The sequence below is a fragment of the Lithobates pipiens genome, unplaced genomic scaffold (genome assembly GCF_037356315.1).
Source record: "Lithobates pipiens isolate NorthernLeopardFrog02 unplaced genomic scaffold, aLitPip1_a1.2 Scaffold_3, whole genome shotgun sequence".
NCBI classification, from domain to species: Eukaryota; Metazoa; Chordata; class Amphibia; order Anura; family Ranidae; genus Lithobates; species Lithobates pipiens.
Genome location: NW_027507790.1, coordinates 283,418,733 through 283,434,698, shown reverse-complemented (window position 1 = coordinate 283,434,698; position 15,966 = coordinate 283,418,733). Strand labels below are relative to the sequence as shown.

The following is a 15,966-nucleotide window of genomic DNA, read 5'->3' as shown; positions in this document are numbered from 1 at the left end:
GGTCAGAGGTTGGAGGATGGGGGGGTCAGGAGATGAAGGATGGGGGGGTCAGGAGATGGAAGATGGGGGGTCAGGAGATGGAGGATGGGGGGGTCAGAGGTTGGAGGATGGGGGGTCAGGAGATGGAGGATGAGGGGTCAGAGGTTGGAGGATGGGGGGTCAGGAGATGGGAGATGGAGGATGGGGGGAGGTCAGGAGATGGAGGATGGGGGGGGGGGTCAGGAGATGGAGGATGGGGGATGGAGAATGGGGGGGTCAGGAGATGGGGGATGGAGGATGGGGGGGGTCAGGAGATGGAGGATGGGGGGGTCAGGAGATGGAGGATGGGGGGTCAGAGGTTGGAGGATGGATGGGGGGTCAGAAGGTGGAGGATGGGGTCAGGAGATGGAGGATAGGGGGGTCAGGAGATGGAGGATGGGGGGGTCAGGAGATGGAGGATGGGGTCAGGAGATGGAGGATGGGGGGGTCAGGAGATGGAGGATGGGGGGGGGGGTCAGAGGTTGGAGGATGGGGGGGTCAGGAGATGAAGGATGGGGGGGTCAGGAGATGGAAGATGGGGGGTCAGGAGATGGAGGATGGGGGGGTCAGAGGTTGGAGGATGGGGGGTCAGGAGATGGAGGATGAGGGGTCAGAGGTTGGAGGATGGGGGGTCAGGAGATGGGAGATGGAGGATGGGGGGAGGTCAGGAGATGGAGGATGGGGGATGGAGGATGGGGGGGTCAGGAGATGGGGGATGGAGGATGGGGGGGGTCAGGAGATGGAGGATGGGGGGGTCAGGAGATGGGGGATGGAGGATGGGGGGGGTCAGGAGATGGAGGATGGGGGGGTCAGGAGATGGAGGATGGGGGGGGGGTCAGGAGATGGAGGATGGGGGGGTCAGGAGATGGAGGATGGGGGGGTCAGGAGATGGAGGATGGGGGATGGAGGATGGGGGGGTCAGGAGATGGGGGATGGAGGATGGGGGGGGGGGTCAGGAGATGGAGGATGGGGGGGTCAGGAGATGGAGGATGGGGGGGTCAGGAGATATTACCTTCAGATCATGAAGCACCAAGTCACAAATCCCTCGCGTTCCGAGGCTAACAATGCGGTCCAGAGTGCCCTCAGACTGGTGCAGAAGCTCCGCCCCTTGTGATTTATCCAGTTGGCCCATCCGAGTGGCGAATTCCCTGTGTGGGGTGATAGAGGAGGGTGAATGGGCTGTGAATGGGCTGTGACTGGACAATGTGATGTCATGTGACATGGGAGCTCTTCATGTATCCCATCATATGTGCCAGGAACCGTCACACTGCGGATTCTCTGGTCATGTGACACATGAAGTCGCGGTCGATTGGTTGGATTTCTGGTGGGGGTTGGGATCTTCTCTCACCGGAATGGCGGGCAGCAGTTGACAATGTTGGTGATGCGGCAGATGAAGTTGTCGGTGGTCCCCATCGGTCCATCGTGATCGGAGTAGATTCTTTCCACCGTCTTATGGAAGCTGAACCCCAAGAGAAAAGTCCAAGCAGAACAGTCATAAAAAGCAATCCGTGTCTCCTCTGGGGAGATTCACCCTCTCTGTGCCTCCTCCGGGGAGATTCACCCTCTCTGTGCCTCCTCCGGGGAGATTCACCCTCTCTGTGCCTCCTCCGGGGAGATTCACCCTCTCTGTGCCTCCTCCGGGGAGATTCACCCTCTCTGTGCCTCCTCCGGGGAGATTCACCCTCTCTGTGCCTCCTCCGGGGAGATTCACCCTCTCTGTGCCTCCTCCGGGGAGATTCACTCTCTCTGTGCCTCCTCTGGGGAGATTCACCCTCCTCCGGGGAAATTCACCCTCTCTGTGCCTCCTCCGGGGAGATTCACCCTCTCTGTGCCTCCTCTGGGGAGATTCATCCTCTCTGTGCCTCTTCCGGGGAGATTCACCCTCCTCCGGGGAGATTCACCCTCTTTGTGCCTCCTCCGGGGAGATTCACCCTCCTCCGGGGAGATTCACCCTCTCTGTGCCTCCTCCGGGGAGATTCACCCTCCTCCGGGGAGATTCACCCTCTCTGTGCCTCCTCCGGGGAGATTCACCCTCTCTGTGCCTCCTCCGGGGAGATTCACCCTCCTCCGGGGAGATTCACCCTCTCTGTGCCTCTTCCGGGGAGATTCACCCTCCTCCGGGGATATTCACCCTCCTCCGGGGAGATTCACCCTCTCTGTGCCTCCTCTGGGGAGATTCGCCCTCCTCCGGGGAAATTCACCCTCTCTGTGCCTCCTCCGGGGAGATTCACCCTCCTCCGGGGAGATTCACCCTCTCTGTGCCTCCTCCGGGGAGATTCACCCTCCTCCAGGGAGATTCACCCTCTCTGTGCCTCTTCTGGGGAGATTCACCCTCCTCTGGGGATATTCACCCTCCTCTGGGGAGATTCACCCTCTCTGTGCCTCCTCCGGGGAGATTCACCCTCTCTGTGCCTCCTCTGGGGAGATTCACCCTCCTCCAGGGAGATTCACCCTCTCTGTGCCTCCTCCGGGGAGATTCACCCTCCTCCAGGGAGATTCACTCTCTCTGTGCCTCTTCTGGGGAGATTCACCCTCCTCTGGGGATATTCACCCTCCTCTGGGGAGATTCACCCTCTCTGTCCCTCCTCCAGGGAGATTCACCCTCTCTGTGCCTCCTCTGGGGAGATTCACCCTCCTCCGGGGAGATTCACCCTCTCTGTGCCTCCTTCGGGGAGAGTCACCCTCTCTGTGTCTCCTTCGGGGAGATTCACCCTCTCTGTGTCTCCTTCGGGGAGATTCACCCTCTCTGTTTCTCCTCCGGGGAGATTCACCCTCTCTGTGCCTCCTCTGGGGAGATTCACCCTCCTCCAGGGAGATTCACCCTCTCTGTGCCTCTTCCGGGGAGATTCACCCTCTCTGTGCCTCCTCTGAGGAGATTCACCCTCTCTGTGCCTCCTCCGAGGAGATTCACCCTCTCTGTGCCTCCTCCGGGGAGATTCACCCTCTCTGTGCCTCCTCTGGGGAGATTCACCCTCCTTTGGTGAGATTCACCTTCTCTGTATCTCATTCCCCCCCAGCAGTGTCTGGGACCCGTCATTGCCCCCCCATGTTCCTCACCCCCCCCCCCACAGTGTCTGGGGCCCCTCATTGCCCCCCCCCCCATGTTCCTCATTCCCCCCTGCAGTGTCTGGGGCCACTCATTGCACCCCCATGTTCCTCATTCCCCCCAGCAGTGTCCGGGGCCCCTCATTGCCCCCCCCCCATGTTCCTCATTCCCTCCCAACATTTTCTGGGGCCCCTCATTGCCCCCCATGTTCCTCATTCCCCCCAGCAGTGTCTGGGGCCCCTCATTGCCCCCATGTTCCTCATTCTCCCCAGCAATGTCTGGGGCCCCTCATTGCCCCCCATGTTCCTCACCCCCCAGCAGTGTCTGGGGCCCCTCCTTGCCCCCATGTTCCTGATTCCCCCCCCAGCAGTGTCTGGGGCCCCTCATTGCCCCCATGTTCCTCATTCCCCCCAGCAGTGTCTGGGGCCCCTAATTGCCCCCCCATGTTCCTCATCCCCCCAGCAGTGTCTGGGGCCCCTCATTGCCCCCCCATGTTCCTCATTCCCCCCACAGTGTCTGGGGCCCCTCATTGCCCCCCCATGTTCCTCATTCCCCCCACAGTGTCTGGGGCCCCTCATTGCCCCCCATGTTCCTCATTCCCCCCTAGTAGTGTCTGGGGTCCCTCATTCCCCCCCATGTTCCTCATTTCCCCCCCAGCAGTGTCTGGGGCCCCTAATTGCCCCCCCATTTTCCTCATCCCCCCAGCAGTGTCTGGAGCCCCTCATTGCCCCCCATGTTCCTCATTCCCCCACAGTGTCTGGGGCCCCTCATTGCCCCCCCATGTTCCTAATCCCCCCAGCAGTGTCTGGGGCCCCTCATTGGCCCCCATGTTCCTCATCCACCCCCAGCAGTGTCTGGGACCCGTCATTGCCCCCCCATGTTCCTCACCCCCCCCCCCCACAGTGTCTGGGGCCCCTCATTGCCCCCCCCATGTTCCTCATTCCCCCCTGCAGTGTCTGGGGCCACTCATTGCACCCCCATGTTCCTCATTCCCCCCAGCAGTGTCCGGGGCCCCTCATTGCCCCCCCCCATGTTCCTCATTCCCTCCCAACATTGTCTGGGGCCCCTCATTGCCCCCCATGTTCCTAATCCCCCCAGCAGTGTCTGGGGCCCCTCATTGCCCCCCATGTTCCTCACCCCCCCAGCAGTGTCTGAGGCCCCTCATTCTCCCCCATGTTCCTCACCCCCCCCCCCCCCCCAGCAGTGTCTGGGGCCCCTCAAGGAACAGCCTGAGGTGGTGGCATTCGGGGGAAATACCTGTGTAAGAATTCCAGGAAGCAGCTCAGACAAGTGTGGGAAACCATCATCCCGAATCCTTCATTGATGAGCGGCGCGCGGTCCACGTGTGACTTCATGATCTGCGGGGAGACAGTGATATGTGACACGGGAAGTATAGGGGTCCTCAATGTGGGGGGGGATGGTGGTCTGTTAGACGGGAAGTATAGGGGTCCTCAATGTGGGGGGAGATGGTGGTCTGTGACACGGGAAGTATAGGGGTCCTCAATGTTGGGGGTGATGGTGGTCTGTGACACGGGAAGTATAGGGGTCCTCATATGTGGGGGGGAGATGGTGGTCTGTTAGACGGGAAGTATAGGGGTCCTCAATGTGGGGGGAGATGGTGGTCTGCGACACGGGAAGTATAGGAGTCCTCAATGTGGGGGGTGACGGTGGTCTGTGACACGGGAAGTATAGGGGTCCTCAATGTGGGGGTGACGGTGGTCTGTGACACGGGAAGTATAGGGGTCCTCAATGTGGGGGGAGATGGTGGTCTGTGACACGGGAAGTATAGGGGTCCTCAATGTGGAGGGAGATGGTGGTCTGTGACACGGGAAGTATAGGGGTCCTCATATGTGGTGGGGAGATGGTGGTCTGTGACACGGAAAGTATAGGGGTCCTCAATGTGGGGGGAGATGGTGGTCTGCGACACGGGAAGTATAGGGGTCCTCAATGTGGGGGGAGATGGTGGTCTGTGACACGGGAAGTATAGGGGTCCTCAATGTTGGGGGTGACGGTGGTCTGTGACACGGGAAGTATAGGGGTCCTCATATGTGGGGGGGAGATGGTGGTCTGTTAGACGGGAAGTATAGGGGTCCTCAATGTGGGGGGGAGATGGTGGTCTGCGACACGGGAAGTATAGGGGTCCTCAATGTGGGGGGTGACGGTGGTCTGTGACACGGGAAGTATAGGGGTCCTCAATGTGGGAGGGAGATGGTGGTCTGTGACATGGGAAGTATAGGGGTCCTCAATGTGGGGAGGGGGATGGTGGTCTGTGACACGGGAAGTATAGGGGTCCTCAATGTGGGGGGAGATGTGGTCTCTTTGACACGGGAAGTTTAGGGGTCCTCAATGTGGGGGAGATGGGGGTCTCTGTGACACGGGAAGTATAGGGGTCCTCAATGTGGGGGGGAGACGGTGGTCTGTGACTAGAGATGACCTTGCGGTTCGCCCGGCGGTCGTTTCGCTGCGAATTTTGTGTGTTCGCGACTATTGCCGCCGATCGCCCGGCGGACTTCCGTGTTTACAGTGTGAAAGAACTTTGACCCATGATGACACATCCATCATGGGGTACAGGACAGCCAATTGAGACATTTCAGCACATGGACAATTGGACATTCCCCCTAACTTATAAATAGACCTGATCTGGCGGCCATTTTACATTCTGTCTTATGTCAGTGTAGGGACAGGACGCTGTGTGGAGCAGGGAGAGACTGTAGTGACACAAATCACTATATATTAGGTCCACAAAAGTCCTTGTAAGGACTGGTATAGGTGTACAGTATATAGGGTTCAGTGCACTGCTGTGCTGGTGATTGCTGAGTGCACTGCTGACCGATTCTGCAGCTGTCTTTTGTCAGTGTAGGGACAGGACGCTGTGTGGAGCAGGGACAGTCAGTTTAATCACTAGCTATTACTATTAGGTCCACAAAGGTCCTTTTAAGGACTGGTATAGGTGTACAGTATATAGGGTTGTACACGTATAATATACTTTCTTTCAAATATAGAAAGCCTATTATAGTGCACTGCATGCTGTGCTGACCGATTCTGCAGCTGTCTTTTATCAGTGTAGGGACTGAGGGACAGTCTGCACATCACTAGCTACTCGGTCCACAAAGGTCCTTGTAAGGACTGGTATAGGTGTACTATTTGGTGTGCAGTATATAGGGGTGTAATACACGTATAAAATACTTGCACATATAGAAAGCATAGTATAGTGCGTTTCCACTGTGCAGCATTGTGACTGCTGAGCGGTTCTGCAGCGATACTACAAAGAGTGACAAACGCAATAAAAAAAAGTATTATAACTGGTGTGATAGACCAGTGGCCCCCCAAAATCGACAGATTGAAGCGGGGTGTTATATACCTTCTTCCACATACATACTGCACTTCTCTAGAGAGATTTGTCACAGGGTCATTTAAAAAATGACAGGCAGAGGAAGAGGCAGGCCCTTCCGCAGGGGTGGTAGGGGTAGGGCAGGAGCAACAGGCTTGAGCCAAAGTGGGAAGTTGCAGAAGGTGTGTTCAATTACTTTAAGGCTAGGTTCACATTGCTGCGATGCGGGAACGCCGCGAATCCGCGGCGTTTTCCCGCATCGCATACCTCCCGCCGGCAGTTCACACTGCCCTATGCGGACGGCTGGGAGTGTCAATGATATGTTAATGACACCCCCAGATCCGTCGGCATATCGCAGTGCGATCTGCAGACTCGCACAGGAATCGGATCGCATGGTGTGAACCCCCATGCGATCCGATTCCGTTGCGGACCCAAAAAAGGGTCCCGTGCGAGTTTGCTGCGGGACCGCTGCGAGTTCAGCCATACTATCTGTATACTATCTGTATACTATCTGTATACTATCTGTATGGCTGAACTCGCAGCGCTACGGAGATCGGATGTGATTTGCACTGCAGTGCGAATCACATCCGGATCTCCCCCGCAGCGGTGTGAACCGGGCCTCAAGGACGCACCAGACTTGGTTGAGTGGCTCGCTCAGCCTTACTCTTCTGCACCCTCCTCATCCTCTCGATCTGCACCCTCTTCTTCACTCTCTGCTATGTGCACCCCAAAAGACACTCACCTAGGGACCCCCTAGATGACCGCCTTAAGAAGGCACATGAGCAGCTATCACCGAGCCCAGTGGGAGCAACGGAACACACAAAGCCACACTCCAGGCTCTCACCGTCCAGCCTCGTCTTCTACTTCTCCTCTCTCCTCACAATTGTCCTCCACTCCACCTTCCATCACGCCAAGCTCACGTTTTTCTGCAAAAAGGCAGGCTTCTGTGGGCCTAATGTTCGAGCGTAAAAAAATGATGACGCCGGATAACCCTCTTGCCCAACGGTTGGCGGCTGGCTTGTCAGAACTCATAGCCCGCCAAGTACTGCCATATAAACTGGTGGACTCGGAGGCCTTTCGCAAATTTGTGGCCATTGGAACACCACACTGGAAGGTCCCAGGAAGGAAGTATTTCTCACAGAAGGGCATCCCAGAGCTATATGGCCATGTTCAGCGGCAAGTGAATGTATCTCTGGCACACAGTGTCGGTGCCAAGATACATCTGACCACAGACACGTGGTCTAGCAAACACGGGCAGGGAAGGTATATCACTTTTACTGCCCACTGGGTGAACCTTCTGACGGCCGTCAAGCATGTAACCCGTGACACCCGTGTAGATTTGGTTTTACCGCCACGGATTGCATGCAGGCCTGACTCTTCTTCTCCTCCTCCTACTCCATCCTCCTCCCTCTCCTCCTCGGCTGCCTCCTCCTTTTCCGCTGCTAGCGTCTCTTCCACTGCACCGCCCAAGCTCCCCAGAACCTATTCCACATGCCAGGTGAGACGTTGCCATGCCGTGCTGCGTCTGTTGTGCCTGGAAGCCAAGAGCCACACTGGCCCGGCACTCCTTTCAGCTTTGCGTTCACAGGCAGATGAGTGGCTAACACCGCTCAATTTGACAGTTGGTAAAGCGGTGTGTGACAACGGTACCAATCTGCTTAGCGCATTGAAACAGGGCAAAATCACGCACGTGCCGTGCATGGCACACGTCTTAAACTTGGTCGTGCAGCGATTCGTTGTCAAATACCCTGGGGTCCAGGACATCTTGCGGCAGGCAAGGAAAATCTCGGCCCATTTCAGAAGATCTTACACGGCCATGGCTCGCCTTGCTGACATTCAGCAGCGACACAATCTGCCGGTCAGACGTCTTATTTGCGATTGCCCGACGCGATGGAACTCAACCTTCTATATGCTTGATAGGCTGCTCCAGCAGAAACGTGCAGTTAACGTCTACTTGTATGAACTCTGCGGCAGAACCGGTTCTGGGGAGCTGGGGTATTTTTCACCACGCCAGTGGCTGCTCATGCGCGACGCATGCAGACTTCTGCGGCCATTTGAGGAGATCACCAAACTGGTCAGTCGCAGCCATGGCGCCATCAGTGACATGGTACCTTATGCCTTCTTTATGGAGCGTGCATTGCGTCGTGTCATTGATCAGGCTGTGGAGGAGCGGGAAGATGAGGAAGTCGCAATGCTGGATGAATTCCCAGGGGGGGCTACTCTATCTGAGACAAGTCAACAACAGGAGTCTGAAGAGGAGTCAGAGGAGGATGGTGCCGGGGCGGATGAGGAGGAGCAAGAAGAGCATGCTTTAAACCTTTCTGGGATCCCTGTTGTGCGTGGATGGGGAGAGGAGAATGAAGAGGACGACATTATCCTGGATGATGAGCAGGAGCCAGGCCACCACACCGCTTCCACTTTAGTGCAAATGGGGGCCTTCATGCTCCAGTGTTTTAATAGGGACCCCCGTATAAAAAGCATAAGGGTCAAGGACCAGTACTGGGTGGCAACGTACTTAGACCCCCGGTACAAACACAAAATGGCGGTAAAGTTACCACCGTCACAGAGGACTGTCAGAATGGAGGACTTATGCCGCGTACACACGATCGGAATTCCGGCCAGAAAAAGACTGATGAGAGCTTTTCATCGGAAAATGCGACCGTGTGTACGCTCCATCGGAATTTAGCTGTCCGAATTTCCGCCAGCCAAAAATTGATTGCAGGTTCTCAATTTTCCTGACTAAAAAACTTTCTATCGGTAATTCCGATTGTGTGTATGCAATTCCGACACGCCAAAAATCACGCATGCCCAGATTCAACTACGAGACGGAAGCTATTGGCTACTGGCTATTGAACTTCCTTTTTCTAGTCACGTCATACGTGTTGTACGTCACCGCGTTATAAATTATCGGAATTTGATGTAACCGTGTGTATGCAAGACAGCTTGAGCCGAATTCCGTTGGAATTCCTTCAGGAAAACCATCAGAGCTTTTTCCGACAAGAATTCCGATCGTGTGCACGCGGCATTACAGACCTTGCTTCGAGAAATGCTGCATTCTGCTTTTGCGTGCGCTGGCAGAGGAGCAATTCCCACTCCCAGAGAAGGAGCTGCGGGTACCAATCCAACAGCGCCTGCAAGAAGAGGGCGGTTTGAAGATGTGTTGGTGACTTCGGATATGAGGTCATTCTTTCAGCCGACCCATCGACGGGTGTCATCCGGATCCAGCATCAGGGAACGCCTAGACCGTCAGGTGTCCGACTACATCGGGTTAACGGCCGATGTGGACGCTCTGAGGAGTGATGAACCCCTGGACTACTGGGTGGGCAGGCTTGACCTCTGGCCAGAGCTTGCCCAATTTGCAATCGAACTGTTGGCTTGCCCCTCGTCCAGTGTCCTGTCCGAAAGGACGCTCAGCGCAGCAGAGGGGATCGTGACCGATAACACTGTCGTGAGCTAGGCGAGTACGCTTAACTACCTCACATTTCTAAAAACGAATGAGGCATGGATCTCGGAGGAATTCAACACATGTGACCAGTAGACCATGTATATGTCTATAAACGATTTATTTAATCGAGCACACAGACCTTTTTTCTTCATTTGGCTCACTTCCTTGTCCAAAAAAAGCACACCGTACTATATGCCCGTACCCTCCTGTTTGAAGAGGTTGAGCGGTGTCATATTTTTGGGTCCCGCAGCATGTTGCTGGTATCAGTGCTGCTGTCAGTGCACTCTATCACGGTGCTGGTGTTAGTGCTCTCTATCTTGGTGCTGGTGTCAGTGCTCTCTATCTTGGTGCTGGTGTCAGTGCTCTCTATCTTGGTGCTGGTGTCAGTGCTCTCTATCTCGGTGCTGGTGTCAGTGCTCTCTATATCGGCGCTGGTGTCAGTGCTCTCTATCACGGTGCTGGTGTCAAAGTGAGGCCACGCCTAGTGCTGCTTAGCTCCACCTTCCCCGGACCGGCACCTGGCAGCATGCAGAGGGAGGGAGTAACTTGCAGTAGGGACTGGCTGGTGTGGTGATCATCTTCTGTGTGCTGCAGCACTGCTGACTCAGATCAGTGGCCCCACTTCCCCTCCTCCCACCCGGAGGGACATGTCACCTGAATGAGGGCATCGTTAGTGAACTCAGACATCCTCAGGGGTGGGGCGTCAGTGTCACATGCCCATCTCAGTGAACTCAGACATCCTCAGGGGCGGGACGTCAGTGTCACACGCCCATCTCCACATTCTGAAGGTAGCCTTACATTCTTCTGTTCTGTAGGTAGTCAGCAAACTGTTAAGAATAAGTCAGAGGGTCGGCCTTCAACCTCCTTCGTTATCAGTCTCCAATCTTTTGTGGGGCCAAACCAACAACTTAGGTGTCCATGGACATCCCTATTGTGTCATCTTCTCCCTCACATAACAGGTCTCTGTCCCCACACTTATTATCTGAGGGGTGCTGTTTGTGGGGAACACTTGTTATCTGAGGGGTGCTGTTTGTGGGGAACACTTGTTATCTGAGGGGTGCTGTTTGTGGGGAACACTTGTTATCTGAGGGGTGCTGTTTGTGGGGAACACTTGTTATCTGAGGGGTGCTGTTTGTGGGGAACACTTGTTATCTGAGGGGTGCTGTTTGTGGGGAACACTTGTTATCTGAGGGGTGCTGTTTGTGGGGAACACTTGTTATCTGAGGGGTGCTGTTTGTGGGGAACACTTGTTATCTGAGGGGTGCTGTTGCTTCCAAGCTGTGTGTGGGGTATTTATCATTTGAGATGCATTTTTTTGGGGTGGGGATTTCCCTGAATGGCAGGTCACTCTACCTCCATGATCCACCCCTCTCCCCAGCAGTATATGGGCCCCCTCATTGCCCCCCAATGTTCCTTATGCCCTCCCCAGCAGTGTCTGGTGAATGGTCGGTGAATGCCTGGTGAATGGATGGTGAATGCCCAGTGAATGGTCGGTGAATGCCCGTGAATGGTCGGTGAATGCCTGGTGAATGGTTGGTGAATGGTCGGTGAATGGTCGGTGAATGCCCGGTGAATGGCGGTCCCAGCTGGTACACTGTAGGTCATCTCACCTGAATGATCCGGGTGCTGAAATTGGACACAAACTCATCATTGTGGAAGTCGTGACTCCAGCGCTCTTGCTCCACCCTGAGCTCCTCCTCCAGCCGCTGTGACACGCGGTTCTGAGGGACACAGAAGGGTTGCTGAGTGGGGCATTGTGGGTAAATAAACACAGCCAGCACTGGGTGTCACCTACCTGAACCAGGTTGGTGTATTGCTGCTCCAACGCAGTTCGCATCTCCCTGGACAACAGAGGACCGAGCTCCGAGGGGTTAACCAGAGGAGAGATCTCCTGCCGGGACAAGACGTCTCTGGAGAGGAACCCAAATTCACAATTAGTCCGACAACCAGGGCCCCAAACATGTGATGGGACCCCACTGATAAACCACTGGGGGGCCCCAAACGTGTCATGGGACCCCACTGATAAACCATTGGGGGGCCCCAAACGTGATGGGACCCCACTGATAAACCATTGAGGGGCCCCAAACGTGTGATGAGACCCCACTGATAAACCATTGAGGGGCCCCAAACGTGTGATGGGACCCCACTGATAAACCATTGGAGGGCCCCACATGTGTGATGGGACCCCACTGATAAAACATTGTAGGGCCCCACATGTGTGATGGGACCCCACTGATAAACCATTGAGGGGCCCCAAACGTGTGATGAGACCCCACTGATAAACCACTGGGGGGCCCCAAACGTGTGATGGGACCCCACTGATAAACCATTGGAGGGCCCCACACGTGTGATGGGACCCCACTGATAAACCATTGGGGGGCCCCAAACGTGTGATGGGACCCCACTGATAAACCATTGGAGGGCCCCACACATGTGATAGGACCCCACTGATAAACCATTGGAGGGCCCCACATGTGTGATGGGACCCCACTGATAAACCATTGGAGGGCCCCACACATGAGATGGGACCCCACTGATAAACCATTGGAGGGCCCCACACATGTGATAGGACCCCACTGATAAACCATTGGAGGGCCCCACATGTGTGATGGGACCCCACTGATAAACCATTGGAGGGCCCCACACATGAGATGGGACCCCACTGATAAACCATTGGAGGGCCCCACACATGTGATAGGACCCCACTGATAAACCATTGGGACTCTCCATTCTCCATAACCAGAGAATCATATCAGTTCCTAGACGATCGAGAAATCATTTCATTCCAAAAGAGATCTCAGGAGAAAGAGACAGCGTGGTCCTCATACCCCCCAGAGCAACGTCCGGGCCCTTCCAACCCCCCATATTCCTCATACCCTTCTCCCCAGCAGTGACTGGGCCCCCTCCCATGTTCCTCATACCCCTCACCCCGCAGTGACTGGGCCCCCTCATCCCCCTCCCATGTTCCTCATACCCCTCACCCAACAGTGTCTGGGCCCCCCTCACCCCCCCCCCCCCAAGATCCTCATACCCCCTGCTGGGTGTGCCCCCTACTGACCTGCAGTAGATGTTACTATTGAAGTCTAGGATGAAGTAGATGTCGTTGGTCTCCAGACTGCGTTGGGTGGCAGCGCTCAGCCACTCGGCTGTACATCGGTGGTAGGCGGACAGGTATATCCGGAACACCTCGAAGTCTCTGGGATAAGCGCACACCTGAATGAGGGGGTGAGGGAAGGAACACCTGAATGAGGGGGTGAGGGAAGGAACACCTGAATGAGGGGGTGAGGGAAGGAACACCTGAATGAGGGGGGTGAAGGAAGGAACACCTGAATGAGGGGGTGAGGGAAGGAACACCTGAATGAGGGGGGTGAAGGAAGGAACACCTGAATGAGGGGGTGAGGGAAGGAACACCTGAATGAGGGGGGTGAAGAAAGGAACACCGGAATGAGGGGGGTGAAGGAAGGAACACCTGAATGAGGGGGTGAAGGAAGGAACACCTGAATGAGGGGGGTGAAGGAAGGAACACCTGAATGAGGGGGTGAAGGAAGGAACACCGGAATGAGGGGGTGAGGGAAGGAACACCTGAATGAGGGGGGTGAAGGAAGGAACACCTGAATGAGGGGGTGAGGGAAGGAACACCTGAATGAGGGGGGTGAAGAAAGGAACACCGGAATGAGGGGGGTGAAGGAAGGAACACCTGAATGAGGGGGGTGAAGGAAGGAACACCTGAATGAGGGGGGTGAAGGAAGGAACACCTGAATGAGGGGGGTGAAGGAAGGAACACCTGAATGAGGGGGGTGAAGAAAGGAGAACCTGAATGAGGGGGGGGAGAGGGAAGGAACACCGGAATGAGGGGGTGAAGGAAGGAACACCGGAATGAGGGGGGGGGGGGTGAAGGAAGGAACACCTGAATGAGGGGGTGAGGGAAGGAACACCTGAATGAGGGGATGAAGGAAGGAACACCGGAATGAGGGGGGGGTGAAGGAAGGAACACCTGAATGAGGGGGTGAAGGAAGGAACACCTGAATGAGGGGGGGGGTGAAGGAAGGAACACCTGAATGAGGGGGTGAAGGAAGAAACACCTGAATGAGGGAGGAGAGGGAAGGAACACCTGAATGAGGGGGTGAGGGAAGGAACACCTGAATGAGGGGATGAAGGAAGGAACACCGGAATGAGGGGGTGAAGGAAGAAACACCTGAATGAGGGGGTGACGGAAGGAACACCTGAATGAGGGAGGAGAGGGAAGAAACACCTGAATGAGGGGGTGAGGGAAGGAACACCTGAATGAGGGGGGGGTGAAGGAAGGAACACCTGAATGAGGGGGTGAAGGAAGGAACACCTGAATGAGGGGGGTGAAGGAAGGAACATCTGAATGAGGGGGTGAGGGAAGGAACACCTGAATGAGGGGGTGAGGGAAGGAACACCTGAATGAGGGAGGAGAGGGAAGGAACACCTGAATGAGGGGGTGAAGGAAGGAACACCTGAATGAGGGGGGAGAGGGAAGGAACACCGGAATGAGGGGGGTGAAGGAAGGAACATCTGAATGAGGGGGGAGAGGGAAGGAACACCTGAATGAGGGGGGAGAGGGAAGGAACACCTGAATGAGGGGGTGAGGGAAGGAACACCTGAATGAGGGGGGAGAGGGAAGGAACACCTGAATGAGGGGGGTGAAGGAAGGAACACCTGAATGAGGGAGGAGAGGGAAGGAACACCTGAATGAGGGGGTGAAGGAAGGAACACCTGAATGAGGGGGTGAAGGAAGGAACATCTGAATGAGGGGGGAGAGGGAAGGAACACCTGAATGAGGGGGGTGAGGGAAGGAATACCTGAATGAGGGGGGTGAAGAAAGGAACACCTGAATGAGGGGGTGAAGGAAGGAACACCTGAATGAGGGGGTGAAGGAAGGAACACCTGAATGAGGGGGGTGAAGGAAGGAACACCTGAATGAGGGGGGTGAGGGAAGGAACACCTGAATGAGGGGGGAGAGGGCAGGAACACCTGAATGAGGGGGGTGAAGGAAGGAACACCTGAATGAGGGGGGTGAGGGAAGGAACACCTGAATGAGGGGGTGAGGGAAGGAACACCTGAATGAGGGGGGTGAAGGAAGGAGAACCTGAATGAGGGGGGGAGAGGGAAGGAACACCGGAATGAGGGGGTGAAGGAAGGAACACCGGAATGAGGGGGGGGTGAAGGAAGGAACACCTGAATGAGGGGGTGAGGGAAGGAACACCTGAATGAGGGGATGAAGGAAGGAACACCGGAATGAGGGGGGGGTGAAGGAAGGAACACCTGAATGAGGGGGTGAAGGAAGGAACACCTGAATGAGGGGGGGGTGAAGAAAGGAACACCTGAATGAGGGGGTGAAGGAAGAAACACCTGAATGAGGGAGGAGAGGGAAGGAACACCTGAATGAGGGGGTGAGGGAAGGAACACCTGAATGAGGGGATGAAGGAAGGAACACCGGAATGAGGGGGGGGGGGGGGTGAAGGAAGGAACACCTGAATGAGGGAGGAGAGGGAAGAAACACCTGAATGAGGGGGTGAGGGAAGGAACACCTGAATGAGGGGGGGGGGGGGGTGAAGGAAGGAAAACCTGAATGAGGGGGTGAAGGAAGGAACACCTGAATGAGGGGGGTGAAGGAAGGAACATCTGAATGAGGGGGGAGAGGGAAGGAACACCTGAATGAGGGGGGAGAGGGAAGGAACACCTGAATGAGGGGGTGAGGGAAGGAACACCTGAATGAGGGGGTGAAGGAAGAAACACCTGAATGAGGGAGGAGAGGGAAGGAACACCTGAATGAGGGGGTGAAGGAAGGAACACCTGAATGAGGGGGGAGAGGGAAGGAACACCGGAATGAGGGGGGTGAAGGAAGGAACATCTGAATGAGGGGGGAGAGGGAAGGAACACCTGAATGAGGGGGGAGAGGGAAGGAACACCTGAATGAGGGGGGTGAAGGAAGGAACACCTGAATGAGGGAGGAGAGGGAAGGAACACCTGAAAGAGGGGGTGAAGGAAGGAACACCTGAATGAGGGGGTGAAGGAAGGAACATCTGAATGAGGGGGGAGAGGGAAGGAACACCGGAATGAGGGGGGTGAGGGAAGGAATACCTGAATGAGGGGGGTGAA

The 15,966-nt window shown here is 55.9% G+C and overlaps 1 protein-coding gene across 1 annotated transcript in view; it reads right to left on the bottom strand.

Annotated features, from left to right (window-relative positions):
- The window catches only part of LOC143941199 (exocyst complex component 3-like protein 2), a 95,984-nt gene that overhangs the window by 33,009 nt on the left and 47,009 nt on the right, over nucleotides 1-15,966 (bottom strand). Inside the window, exons 4-9 of the mRNA XM_077463234.1 lie at nucleotides 12,899-13,053; nucleotides 11,636-11,750; nucleotides 11,451-11,561; nucleotides 4,322-4,422; nucleotides 1,367-1,477; nucleotides 1,031-1,166 (exon numbers count right to left, since the gene is read on the bottom strand). Coding sequence (XP_077319360.1) covers nucleotides 1,031-1,166; nucleotides 1,367-1,477; nucleotides 4,322-4,422; nucleotides 11,451-11,561; nucleotides 11,636-11,750; nucleotides 12,899-13,053 — 729 coding nt within the window. The remainder of the gene's footprint in view (nucleotides 1-1,030; nucleotides 1,167-1,366; nucleotides 1,478-4,321; nucleotides 4,423-11,450; nucleotides 11,562-11,635; nucleotides 11,751-12,898; nucleotides 13,054-15,966) is intronic.